Source organism: Calypte anna, chromosome 15 (assembly GCF_003957555.1).
Source record: "Calypte anna isolate BGI_N300 chromosome 15, bCalAnn1_v1.p, whole genome shotgun sequence".
Classification (NCBI taxonomy): domain Eukaryota; kingdom Metazoa; phylum Chordata; class Aves; order Apodiformes; family Trochilidae; genus Calypte; species Calypte anna.
The window spans coordinates 2,984,869-2,998,627 of record NC_044261.1 but is presented as its reverse complement, the minus strand read 5'-3'; the positions used below and the strand labels follow the sequence as shown (position 1 = coordinate 2,998,627).

General features: G+C 38.2%; 1 protein-coding gene across 1 annotated transcript in view; it reads left to right on the top strand.

Annotated features, from left to right (window-relative positions):
* Window positions 1–13,759, top strand: part of MPHOSPH9 (M-phase phosphoprotein 9) — a 28,221-nt gene that overhangs the window by 7,653 nt on the left and 6,809 nt on the right. The window contains exons 5-17 of the mRNA XM_030460519.1: window positions 767–1,272; window positions 2,931–3,051; window positions 5,259–5,349; window positions 6,532–6,638; window positions 7,076–7,201; window positions 7,905–8,341; window positions 9,157–9,315; window positions 10,153–10,240; window positions 11,047–11,262; window positions 12,105–12,152; window positions 12,477–12,541; window positions 13,046–13,144; window positions 13,608–13,745. Coding sequence (XP_030316379.1) covers window positions 767–1,272; window positions 2,931–3,051; window positions 5,259–5,349; window positions 6,532–6,638; window positions 7,076–7,201; window positions 7,905–8,341; window positions 9,157–9,315; window positions 10,153–10,240; window positions 11,047–11,262; window positions 12,105–12,152; window positions 12,477–12,541; window positions 13,046–13,144; window positions 13,608–13,745 — 2,201 coding nt within the window. The remainder of the gene's footprint in view (window positions 1–766; window positions 1,273–2,930; window positions 3,052–5,258; window positions 5,350–6,531; window positions 6,639–7,075; window positions 7,202–7,904; window positions 8,342–9,156; window positions 9,316–10,152; window positions 10,241–11,046; window positions 11,263–12,104; window positions 12,153–12,476; window positions 12,542–13,045; window positions 13,145–13,607; window positions 13,746–13,759) is intronic.

Genomic DNA, 13,759 nt, shown 5'->3' with positions numbered 1-13,759 from the left:
TGCTGGCTATTAACATGTCAATAATGTGCTGTAGTTCTCTGAAAAAAATATTATTAGAATTCCATGTTCTTAAAACCATTGCAATTGCATTTTTTTTTTCCTGAGGGAATTAGTTTGAAAGATAAGTCTTGAAAACCTCTGTGTGCTCTGGTCTTGTAAGGTAAGGTAAGAATTACATGATCTAGTTAGAGGTTTTCTCTACCCCATAAGATATCAAAACAATCATAATGTTGATCTTTGTTTTATATGAACCACCTAATGTATCTAAATCAGATATTTTCAGGTTGTTTTATGCAAATAATCTTACAGAGGTACAGTATTCCTATTAGTGTCAGAGAGTACTGGTTTATTCTTCATGAAAGCATCCCTGCAGTCTAAAAATAATTATTAAGTTGTGAATCCTTTTAGACCTAAACTTAACAATTTTGTCAGCTTTTTATGACATCCAGAGCTGGTATTTCTTTAGCTGGCTGGTAGGTCACTAACTCTGGGTAGTCAATAGATGCATGCATGGGTTTTTACATTAATAAATGACTACTGAGACCTGTAATTCACTGCATGGAATGAAGAGTTCTTACCATGCACATTGTTCTGTTATGCACAGATCTACCTTTATGCATGAGGTGTCTACACACTGAAAAATTTGGGTTGTTTCACATAAGAATTTGAGTTCTCATAATAACAAGAATTGAAGATGAATTAAAAAAAAAAAAAAGGTGATTTATGGCACAATCTGATAGGAATTTTGCCTTTTGTTTTCCTGCAGCTGATTCAGGATGAGATCAGGCAGTTAGTGAAAATACAGCCCAGCAGCTGGGCTGCCAGCAAGAGCAGAAGTTTGCCTGCCAAGCTCCCAGCCCCTTTTTCATCACTAGAAATGGGGATGCGTTCTGAAACCTTTGAGGAAAATGAGTGCATTATCAATCAGCTTTCTTCTAATGAAGCAGAAAGTCAGCCAAGTGCTTCTGATCTGCACCAGGAGTGTTCTGCAAATGATTCTTCAGTCACCAGTGGGTATGGGACACTTTCTGCCTCTGAACTCAACCCCAGCAGATCCAACAGCATGAACAAGTGCACAGAGAAAACCTCCCAGGGCCAGGGTGGTGCAGCAGGACTGCAAAGGGATGCAGTGGCAGCCTGCCTTCCACAGCAAAGAGAACTTTTACCAAAAAAAACAGAGGAAAATTTTTCCTCAGGAAGGATTGATACTTCAGTTGTTCCTGCTGAGTTTGAACATAAAGTTGATGAAGCTCAGTGGGGAAAAAAACCCAGGTAAGTGGTAGGCTTTCCAGATCTGTTAAATTTATTGTAGAAAGTTCCCACTCAGTAAATAACTCGTGGGAACTGGAAACAGATAAGGACTGAATGGAACTTCCTGACTGTAAAAATCCCATGCTCCTTGGTAGGTAAAATTCCTTGTTTAGCTTTATGTTTCTGCATGATGCATAATTACATCTGCAGGGTTTATCTGTTGTAGATACAGTGGGGAAAAATATGAAACTCTACTTAGGAGATTGATTTCTCTGCCCACCAGACATTTAGGTGCTGATTACCAAGTTTATGTAACTGCTATTTTCCTTTGTGCACAAACCCATCTCTCCTGCCACCTAATGTGCAAGGATTATACCAACAAATTGTATCAAGCAACCACCAAGATGTTTGGGTCTTTTTTTTTGTTTTGTTTTTATTTTTTCTGGTGATCTTTGGTTTGTTTTTATTCAATAGATGGGTGGATCCACCAAGATTTTTCTGAAATACTGGCCAGCTGATTTGGCAGTAATACTGACCAAGCCCTGCTCTAGCTGCACAGAATTTACCAGTGGGCTTTGCTCTCTCTTGTGGGCAGCACCTTGCCTGCAAGTCCTTGATAGTAGTTTCCAGAGTTAAAAAACTTTCTCTTGGAAAAGGAGAGGATCAGGAAAATCAACTTGGACTTTGCTAGGATGGAATTACAAACAGAGCCAGCTGGTTTATTGCAGGGTTCAGTTCATGTTGCACAGTTCCACCATGGGGGTGGTTGCAATTCATGGAGTGCCAGGGGACTGAGAGCTGGAGAACCTCAATTCAGGAGTCATTTTCAGGTTGCAAAACCTTTCTAAGGCAACTTTTGAAACCAGTCATCTATGTTTGGGTTTTTTTTCCCTTTTATATAATTTTTTTTTCTTTGAAACTGCTTTGTATTTTGTATTATGAATTGAGTTGGAAGGAAGAAGGGGTTCAAAACAAAGCAGAATAGTTCAGGTAACCAAAACATTTTTTAAAAAATTTTTAGTTCTAACCTGTTTTCTTTCCACTGCACTTCCCAAAGTGGTATAATGTGTAGTCTTTGAGAATGTCACTTTCTAGCAAAATTGGGAAATTGTTCAACATCTCCTTCTAAGGAGAATTTATTTGTTCTTCTGTTTGTTTGGGATTTTGGTTTTTTTTTCCTTACTTGTCTTGTTTGTCTGTCTTATCCTGGAAGATTCTCTTCAGTTGGAAGACACATCCTTGCTGTGTCTTAGCTAACATCACAAACAGAATGATAACACAGTAAGAAAAAACCCACTGCATTTATATCCCAGATTAATGTTGTGGATTTGGTCAGGATCTGCTTGAATAACAAAACCAGTTGATGGGCTAAAATATGGAACTCCTTAAGATGATTTTTTGTTGTTGTAGTAGGAAAGCATTTTGGTTATGGGTGCTGTTGGTTAACACCTTTCTGCCCAGTGATCTGTTTCTTTGTGTGGGTTTTTTTTTTTATTTTATTTTACTTTAAAAAAAGAAAAGAGCTCCAAACCATTTCAGCACTCAGAAGTTCCTCTTGTTTCTCAAAAATGCACAAAGGGAGTGGACTTTTAGTGCTTATGTTTCACACTGAAGAAGAAAACAACTTCCTGTCTCCATGGCACATACTTAGGGTGTCTGTGTGTTTCTTCCTCTCTTAGTAAATCTTTAACATCATGGGCACAAAAGTTGAAACAAAACCATCCAAAAAGAAATACTGAAGAAATCTCTGTGAACTCTATGCAAGAAAACGAGCAAGCAAGGAAATTACCACTTGAGAATGTGAGTATTTTATGGTGTTTTTTAATTTTATTCTCATCATTGGGACTTTTTTTTCAGAGTTGAAGTATGTTCTGCTTCCATGCTTAGCTTCAAGCATTTGAGTAGTAGTTTTCCCATTCATTCATTTAAATTTCATGTCAGCAGAGTTTATTTCTTAAATCATCCTATACTTATACTATCCTATACATCCTATACTATCCTATCACCCCCACATAGCTAATTTTGGCTTATTTTCTTCCTTGCTTAATTTATGTCTTAATTTACCTGAGTGGCATCTGTTCTTTCCCTGTGGAGGTACCAGCCACATTCTCAGTTGAAGCTTCAGGTGATGAGAATTTATTTTGCCTGGTCATTTTTGGATGGCTCTTGGATTTCAGCTGTGGTGTCTCTCTTAGCACACAGAACTTTGCACCAGGAGGGCATTAAACACTTTGTTCAAGCCAGTAGCAGTCAGAATAATCTCCCAGATCTGAATGTGAGGTTGCAATATTAGTTTGGTTTGGGCTTTTAAGTGTTCTTGGCAGTCTCTTATGCTAAAATAAAATTAATTCTTTTTTTTTTTCCTTTTTTTTTGTAATTCTTACATTAATACAGCAATACATTATGTAATAGAGTAGTACATTTTGGGTTTATACCTATACATGTCTATGGTTTGGCTAAACTAAACTACCCCAGGCCCCACAATAGACATTTAGGAAACCTGCTTGGCTCTTTGAAACCATTTGTAGCAACACCACTGCTGTGGCTGCTGCATCAGCTCAAAACACTTCTTTTGAGAAGAATTTGGTTTGTCCCCTCATATTATTGAGCTAGTAATTGTGTGTGTCCACAGCTCTGGTTATTTTGGGGAGGGATGTTTAATCACACACAACATTTCTGATCCAAGAGGACATCATGCAGCATGTGTGAATGAGTGGGAACTGCACATGAAGTTTCAGAGTTACTTTCAGTATGTTGGCACAAACCTTTCTCCTTATTTTAAAGGAAATAATTCCTGAAACTCTCTGAATGACTCCACCTACAAGAGAATAGAACTAGCAAATCTGAATGCCTTAGTTTAAGGCAAGGTCTGTTTTGGTCACTTTAAGGGTGATCCAGGAAGGGTAAGAGCAGCTGCTTGGAGCTGCTGTCTCTACTTCTATTGTCAGTGGAAAAAAAATGTTGCTGTAAAGGGCTATTTCAAACCAGGAGTCAAATTTACTTGCTGTGGATTGTCACTTTTCTCTCTCAGCCTTTGAAAATACCTTTATTTTTCTGCTCCTTTTGTAAGAATTCAGTTGATACCCCTTCATTTTCCTTTCTTCCTCCTTAGGCAAAGGAGAAAACCTAAATAAAAACATTAAGAGGGACAAAATAGCCTTGAGGTGAGATGGTACTTCATGCAGAAACTTGAAAAGCTTTAGTTCTGAATCTTTTTTTTTTTCTTTCTTTCTTTCTTTTGTTAACTCAGTGGTTACCATCCAGTTTTAGTCCTCAGTTGTATAGCTGTATAAATTGTGTGGAGTAGCAAGACTGGGAAGCTGCTATAATGGAACAAAAAGCCCTAAATACAGTAAAATGGAGCAATGTGACCATTTTAAAGTTAAGCCTCCTCTTTTGCTCTTGTGTTACATCAGTGGCACTTCTTTTGATTAAGGAAGAGGAGAGTTGTGGCAAATCTTAAATTCTGATTCATTTTTTTTTCCACATGTTGGTCCCACCCTTTTCAGAGTTTCTTCTACAAATAATCAGTTGATGAGAAAGGTTGGAGTGATGAGGAGGGTTTGTAGGGTCTTGCCTGATGTTGGACAGCATTTTTCCCTCTGGATTTGTGGTAGGTGGAGTCAAAACAGCTGAAGATCTGAAATTCCACTCAGGATGAGGAAAGAATGACACTTTATTGGTAGCTCATCCTTCTTAAGGAGAAAGGAAGTTTAGGTGACTGTCCAAAATGTGCATTTTTGGAACAGTTAATCTCAAAAAATGTTCCACGAGCAGACAGGCTTAGAAAACATCAGAGTGATTTCATTATGTGGCTTAGCTTAGTTCTCCTTTGGCAGTGATTGCCCTGAATATTAATTGTATAGGTTTGGATCATGCAGCATAATTAAATTTAATCTCTTGCTTAAAAAGACTAAAAACATTTCTATGCAAATTGTGCCCTTGCTTTTTAGATTTCCTTGCCTTGCAATTTGCCTTATAAATTTGTTTTTCATTTGTAATTTTAGGCAAACCTTACTGATGCTGCTTTGCCACCTTACACTTTTTACCTCAATCAACCAAAGGAAAGTCCCAATTCCCTAGAGTCTGAAGCTTCAGGTATTTTAAATTCCTTGTACTTAAATATCCTTTTCTTTTGAATTCCTGTTTTTTAGAACTCTTACTTTAATGCATCTCCAGGAGTTTTGAGGAGGGTTTGAGCACTGACAAGCTGTTAAATTTGGATTCAGCAGAACTCTGCTTTCCTTGCTCTTTGTTTCAAACTGATTGGAGCTCCTGCATTTCACTGCTGGCAGATGTAGGACAAGCAGCACACTTTTTGTGTTCAGATTTCTCAACCCTGCAAAGCAGAGCATTATTTTTAGAACTGTTTTGGTAACAAAATGACTTAAAATCATGGTTAGGTATCAAGTGATCTTGAAATATTAGCATCATTGGCCTAGTCATCAGTGGAATGCATGGTAACAGGCAGAATTCCTGTAAGCCAAGGGCAGATTCAGTGATTGTGTGAACAGAGAAGAACAAAATAATGCAGTGTGTAATGTGGAAATGTTTCATTTAGGGGGGAGGGCAGGGGGTTTTGTGTGTGTGTTTTGGTAGGGTTTTGTCTTTGTTGTTTTGGGGTGTGTTGGTTTTTTGTGTGTTTGGAAGCCAAACAACTAATTCCCATATTTGGTTGTGACAGGATGGATTCATTTCAGTGACAAAGAGGGGCACACAGATGCATCCCTACAAACTTTGTGTATTTATTGGTTCTTCACAACCCATTGAGAGAGGGACATGTATGAGAAATTGGAGTAGGATTGAGACTGTACCTGTTCCTCTTGTGACATCCCTCTGAGTCCTGGTAGTCTTTTTGCATGCTCTAGAGTACTGCTGAGTACCAAACCAAAGTTTGTTTTATCAAGTGGCTGTCCAGGATTAATTCTTGGGTATTACAGGTTCCAAGTGCTGTGTTGGAATCAGCAGGAATAGAAATGTTTGTGATAAATGAGCATTTGTGCCCTGAACACCAAAGACTAAATCTGTGTTCTCAGGGATGTGTGAACTTTGGTGCTGGTGCTGTGTGATCTAACCTGGATTCTACTGCTTGTGCTTGACATGGAGACTGCTGTAACTTCTGATAACAAATGTTCTGGTGAAATCCTTAAGCAATAGATGCAAATAATTAATATGACATTCTCTTTAACTGACAAAGTAACATCTTACTAATGGATTTTGGGATTCCTCTCATGGCCCTGAGATTTGTAACACTTTTTTTCTTTCATTGTTTCTTATAAGGACTTTCCTACTGGAAATTAGATGAAAAGGAGATGTATCACTCTTTACCAGAGAATTTCAGAAGTGAGTTTGCAGATATTTTCTCCACAAAAGTATCACCAGATCAGGTAAACTTTAACTTTTACAAGTTGTCTTACAGTTGCTTGTCATCCTTTTTTCCTACAATGGAAAGATTCAGCCCTGCAGAAGCTCACATTCTGTGAGAGCTCTTTTGTTAGCTCTGTTTCTCATATTATTCTCCTTCAGTGTTCCTTTACCCCCACAAAAGTCACTTGGAAATTATTGCCCTTTTGTCAGCTAAAAGAAATTGTATGTATGTGTGATTAAAAAGAGACCAGTGTATTATAATCTAGCATGTAAATATATATAAGTATATAAAATATAGTATATTAGTGAGTGTCTCATTAAAGACCTTTTTAAGAACTGTGTGTATTGAACTTCTGTTCTGATTTATTAGCTAAACCCACCCCATACCTGGTTTATCTGTGTTGGGAATGGAGGATGGTGTTCAGGTAAACTAATGTAGCAGTTTTTTCTGTTGAAGTTGTCTCCTGCTGAGGAAGCAAAGCTCTCATCATTGAAGGATATTTATCATAAAAGACAAAGGGAAAACAAGCAGCAACCTGACCAGAATTTTGTCCCTTCTTCCCACTCAAGTCACCCACCTCAGGTATCATTAAATTTCTTGACTTCAGGCTGGTTGGTTTCACTTTAATTGGCCCCTGCTGCCACCTCCAGTGTTGTGCTGGAACAGCAGTTTGTGCATGAAGCTTTGGGAAGGGATCCAGCAGGAAAGAACCTCAGAGTGCTCTGGGTGAACAAGCACCTTTGCTGCACAACCTTGAGGCTGGCAGAGGGAGGGAGCTGCTTATGCTGAGGCTGCAGCTGAGGAAATGCAGGTGGAACTGCAGTGGCAGAAGCAGAATTCCCTCACTGCTTCCCACAAGTTCATTCCATCTGTGAAACTGAAGAGGCACAGGTTGTGGAAATGCTATTTATCAGATCAATTTCTTTATACAGATTTCAGTGTTGTACAAAGGGCAGTAATGGTGTCTGCTGTTGACTCGATTGTTTGTATAATCCATGAAATGATTTTTTGGTAACTGCTTAAAGTTGTTGTTTCAATCTACAAGCAGATTATTCTAGTCCTTCTGTTTACATAACTGAAATTACAAAGGTTTTCTAGACAGCTGCAGATGTTAGATGTGTCTTCTGTCTTAATGGAAACTTAGAAACCCAAGTTGCAAGCATTGGGAATGTCTGATCATCTAAAGTACTGTAGTAATATTCAATATAACTTCTGCAATATGATGTGGATTATTAATGTCTTCAGAGAAATGCTACTTACAGGAACACTGTAATTTATTTCCTAGATCTTGACACTGGACCCAACCCTGCATATGAAACCAGGTCAGCAGAAGCCAGGATGCTGTTTCTTCAATATTCCTGAAGAGCCTGCTCCTTTTTCTCCAGATTCTATGGCAGAGCCCGGATTCTCAAGTCATTGTGACACAGACTCTTTTTCCCAGACAAGTAATTTCTCTCACTTAGCTGATTCTCCAGATTACCCTGCCAGCAGCAGAGCTGTGCATTTGGACCCCTGGCAAAGTCACCCATTCCAAATGGAAAACAAGACCAGCTGTCCCTTTCCAATGGCATATATGGATGCTAATAAAGATCATTTAGTCAGCACTGAGGAGGAAGACACACTGACTCTAACTCCATCTTCTGTTACTCAGTGTGCTGACAACAGTTTGCCAGAATATAGTCCCTCAGTGACATCTGTTGAAGATCCTGTGATAATGTCAAAGTAAGTAATTTTTCCTTTTTAAAAGTCATAGAGTTGGTACTTTCATGAAAGAAGTGAAACTTAACAATACTGCTAAAACCTACAAAATAGGTGAGTTCTGTTTGCTTACAACACAGCAGCACAATGCTGCTTTTTTTTTCCCCTTTATTTTTCTTCCTCTTTCTCCCTTGAAGTACAGGTGATATATAAATAGAACAGTCATATTTCCACTTAATGCATTTGTGGTTTTTTAGACCACACTATTTAATCTTCTTTAGACTACTTTGTCTTCCTTGGTTGTCAAAGCCTTAACTGGAAGGCAAACCAACTTACTGTATTTCAGTGCTTTAGTTATTTCTGTTTAATTATTAAAATAAAAATACAGACTTCCTCCATAAGCTGTAGGCAGGAGTTAATTTGAGGCAGATCATTTCAAAGTTTTGTGGGAGTTTTGTGTCCCTATTTAGGGTCAAATAGTGAGAAAAGCACAGAATTACTGCACTTAAGAAAAGGAAATATCCCCCATTTGCTATTGGAATCTCATGATTTCCACTTGGACAAACAGCCATGGCAGATCCTCCATGCTGGAGGGTTTGTACAGGGCTCACAGTTGGTAGGTATTATTAATATTTGTATTAGTATTTGTATTAATATAAAGATGTGAAGCCTTAGGTACCTGACACCACTGTCTGAGGGGACAAAGCTGCTTTTGCTTCACTCTGAATGCAGCTCTGTAAGAGAGAGACATGCTGAGTTCCTGCTGTGTGGGTGAATACAGCCATGCATTGCCATGTGGATAGCTGCAAATCTTTTTTTGTTCTCAATTTTGAACACAGCATTAGGCAGAACTTGAGAGAAAAACATGCTCGACACATTGCTGACCTCCGAGCTTACTATGACTCTGAGATCCAGAGCTTAAAACAGCAGCTTGAGGCAAGCCAGAAAACTGCTTCATCTGAAGACTTGAGGAAAGTCAATCAGACTCTGGTTGACAGGTAATGTTTGTCCTTACTTCTTCTCTTCCTCTGTGACCTGGTATTGTTTCCACTTTAAAAAGAGCATTCTTGTTTGGAATACCTTGGAAAGTTTGTCACTGTTCAATTAGGATGATTTCCTGCATCTGTAATACTGGTATTTTCCTGCTCAAGATAAATCTGGTGTTATTTAATGCAGCTGCTTAAGATGAGTTTAAAATTATTGTTAGGCAGCAAGTGTGATACCTGGAGCAGAGGTTTTATTTGAGCTGATTTTTGCTGAAGCCATTATTATGTTTTGCTCCAGGATGGTTGGCAGGCAGAGGTGGTCCTAGGCCACTGGTAATGGAGCTGTAAGGCAGCATCACCTCTCATGCTGGTGGATATGATCCCTCTTCACCTTTCATATCAAAACTACAGAAGCTCTGGGACCAGTCAGTGCTCTCTGGCCAGGCTTTACTGCTGGAGTCTGTGTGCTTCACCAGTATATTCCAGTCATAGCTCATGGTACAGTGACAGCTAATTAACAAGACATTAATTGTCACACAGCATGGCCAGTGAGCTGAAGTGGATCTGTGCTCTGGTGCATCTCAGCTGCTTTTGCCTCTGCAGCTCTTCCATTCTGTGCTGCTGGAGGATGTTTCTCAGTTACCAGTTTGCTGCTTGCCCCTCCCAGCAGTGACACTGGGTGCTCACTGCAGTGGCCAAAGGAGGGACAGGGGGGACCTCCAGTGGGTGGAGGTCATGGGCTGGGCACCAAAATTTGTGGGGATGCTTGAGGAAGGAAAGAAGGCTGTAAAACATGGATTTAGTATTTTAATTTCAAGAGATTTTTTGTCATCTCTGTCATCTGAATAGGTGTGACCAGTTGGATGCAGCTCTGCATGAAGCAAGTGCTCGAATAAAAACCCTTGAAAATAAGAATAATAGGCTAGAAAAGCAAGTGGTAAGTGTATGTTCTTAAAGCAAGCTGCTTGGGAGCTGAAAGAGTGAGAGAATGCACATGCTCATTAGGAAGGGGATCTCTGTTCCCATATAATTATCTCTTTATTTCCAACCTTTCTTCTTGATGTGTGACACCAGTCAGCATGTTACCCTGGTGACTTTTCTAGCTGACTTTCTTAAGACTCCCTACTAGAACCCCTGTTCCTTTTGTTTTTGAACAAGCTTTTCAGGTTAGAAGGGAAGAAACTAAGTTTGAGAGAAATATTGTCATTTGTTTATGATGTCTCTTTAGATTTGGGTTGGTTTTTTTAATTTATTTTGGTTTAGTTACTTTGATCTCTTACCAGAGCTGTAATAAAACCAAATCTCATCTGCATTTACATGCAGATAGATATAGGTGTATATATATTAAAAAAAATTCCATTTCTAAGTATATTTATAGAGGCTTTCTGGCTAAGACCAGTTTGCTTATGACTGAGTAGCTGCGTTTATTGGTCAAAGAAGAAGACACTTTCACTACAGATTGAGACACCTTGGAAGGACTAATTCATTGCACCTTTTTTAGACATATCTCTATTCTGGGAAGCAAAACAATCAGCTGGGATTAGATCCCTGCCCTCCAGATATTTTGATTTGCATAAATCCAGCTTTTTGGTTTTCAGTCTTCACTTTCATTCTTCAGACATCTCAGAAATGAGCAAAAATCTTGTTTAGCTCATGTACAGATGTACCCTTCTTTCCTATGTAGATGATTTTAGAAAAACCTGCCAGGTAAGGATGGTAATGAATGTTTTTTCCCTCCTGCAGGCAGACTGGAGAGAACGTTTCCGTGCAGTCAGTGACACTTCCAAAGTTTTGCAGGAACGGGTGGAGGAAATGCGTACAAAGAATAAGGAGAAGGATAACACCATCAGTCGACTGAAATCCAGGCTTAAGGAACTAGAGGAAGCATTTGAAAAGGCCTACAAGTTATCTGATAATAAAAATGCAAGGCTAAAGGAAGAAAATAAAATGTTTCAAAACGTAAGTAAGAAAATGTGGGGGTTGCTGTTGCACAGCAGGGTAGGGCCACAAGTCCTGGGTGTTTTGGTAAAAGTACACAAATTTTACCAGTGTAAAGTGTTAATGCACCACTAAGAGAACAAACTACTCAGATGACTACTTATAGGCTTGGTGTTAGGTGATACTGTGGGCCTGCTGGATATTTAGAAGCAATTATTTAAGGCCACAAGTGTGTACTCGGTGTGATAAAGCTCATCATGGTCTGTCTCAGGTATTTTATTACTCTAGGTGCTAGTAGCTTGTTTTATTTTTAGAGGTATTGCAGCAAATTATTTTATAAAACTATTTTTTCCTCTCTTAAGCATAGAGAAGATGGACAGAATTTTTCATAAGTCATCACAACGTGCCAAAGCTCATTGTGTTTGATTTTTAGACTGCATCGAAGGAACTGTTCCTGGAGTCTTCAGTAGTAGCTTAAAGGAGTGTTCAAACAGATTGGCAAAATGGGTGTTAGCTGGAAAAGCTACTTATTTAAAATTAAAATTTCAAAATATGAAGTCAGATTTAAAGTCAGTGAGGAATTTTACCAGTTCATTTCACTTCTATGGTTTCTTCAGAGATAAATGATTTGAAAATTAGAAATACATTGTCTAAGTAGCTCTTGTCTCTTCTTGTCCTGTCTAGAACTTTGTGTTCTGATTAGAAGATGATGGAACTTAATAAATACTGTTAAATTACACTCTGTATCCCCTGTAAAGCTTCTGTATATTCTAGACAAGCAAGTTAGGTGACTACAATAGTCAATAAAACTGTTAATTGGATAGAGTCTCACTGTGGCTTTGTGTTTGTTTTGGGTCTTTTAGCTTTTAGGAGAATATGAGTCTCTTGGAAAAGAACATGAAAGAGTGAAGGTAAGTACACAATAGTTAATTAAAAAAACCCACAAATACTGCAAAATATGTGATAATGTGATATAGAATTAACTGATTAACTTAAATATTTAAAGAAAGGTCAGAGTGTTTCATACTGTAACTTCAGAGCCCTGGAGTGAGAAAAGTTTGGAATGTATCATTTCCAAAAATACTGCTCAAAGCCAAAGGAATTGAATGGACCTCCCTTTCAAAAGGGAAGATGTATTTAATGTATTGTTTTCAAGCCTGATATAGAGTTAATCCTTCTTTTAATACACTTCTGCAGTTTCTAGGCTTCTAACCTTTTTCCCTGTGTGCTTGTAGGATATGTTGAATGCAACTGAGAACAAATTGCTTGATGCAAACGCCCAGATTTCTGATTTAAAAAGGTAAATGTGAAACTGTCTTGGTACTGTTTTAGCAACATGAAATACAGGCTGTGGCCTAAACTTTTACTGCTGGGCTATGAAGGCTGTTGATCTTGCAAGAAAATGGGAAAAGCCTGAGCAGCAGATTGTTGGAGTTACCTGAGTGATACACAGGAGAGGGAATCAGCTGTTAAAACCAGAGGCAGGGGGACGTTTGTATGAATACATTAATAATTATTATATTATTATATCTAATTTCAAGGAGGAAAAATATTCTTGTTTTGTTTCCCTCACCCCCTTCCTCTGCACTCAATCCACATCAGTATCTCCTGGCCTTGTCTTTCCAGCCAGGTCATTCCACTTCTTCAACTTAGAATACAAAGACAATAGATAGAAAAAAATGAAGTATTTTCTGGTTTTATTGTTCATTCTGTTATCTGAATAAAAATTAGCAAGCTCTGAGAAGCAGGATGTCTCTACATCTTTTAAATCATCTTACAATGCATCTTTGCTACTTTACATTAGGACAATTTCAAAACTTGAAGCTCAGCTCAAGCAGGTAGAGCATGAAAATACTCTCAAACTTCGCCATATTACTGAAAGTCATTTAAGACCTTCTGCCAGGTGAGTGAATATTCTGAGCACTGCTGCTCAGTGGTTAATATTTATCACTTAATATTTATCAACTTTTGCTTGTTTGGGGTTTTTTGGGCTTTATTTTTTATATTTCTAACAAATGGTGTCTAAAGGAAAGCAAGGCTCGGATGCTCTGAACTATCAGAGGAATTTACACCAACATGTTTTTGTTTAGTTAACTGAAATTGTTACCCAACCTTGGTCTGAATAAGCAGCATTAAATTAGAAGATTGTAATTAAAAAAAAATATTTTATATGTACTTTACAAATAGATTATAAAAAGCAGATATTTTTCCATGGTATTTACAGGTTTTATTGTATATTTGTTATTGTTCCTGTTTAACTAAAATAAACAGATGGATTTTCTTAATTTTTTTCTTTAGTAAGGGAGGGAAAAAAAGGGGAAAAATTCCAACACCTTTCATAATTTTGAAGTTTTTGGTTTCCACAGCAAGGTGGCAACTCCAGATGTCAGCAGGAGAAAATGGTTGATACCAGGAGCAGAGTATTCAATCTTCACTGGTCAGCCCTTGGAAGTCCAAGAAGACTCAAAAGACAACAGATTAGGAGAAAACTATATTCCTTCTAGGTGAGCTGGGTTCC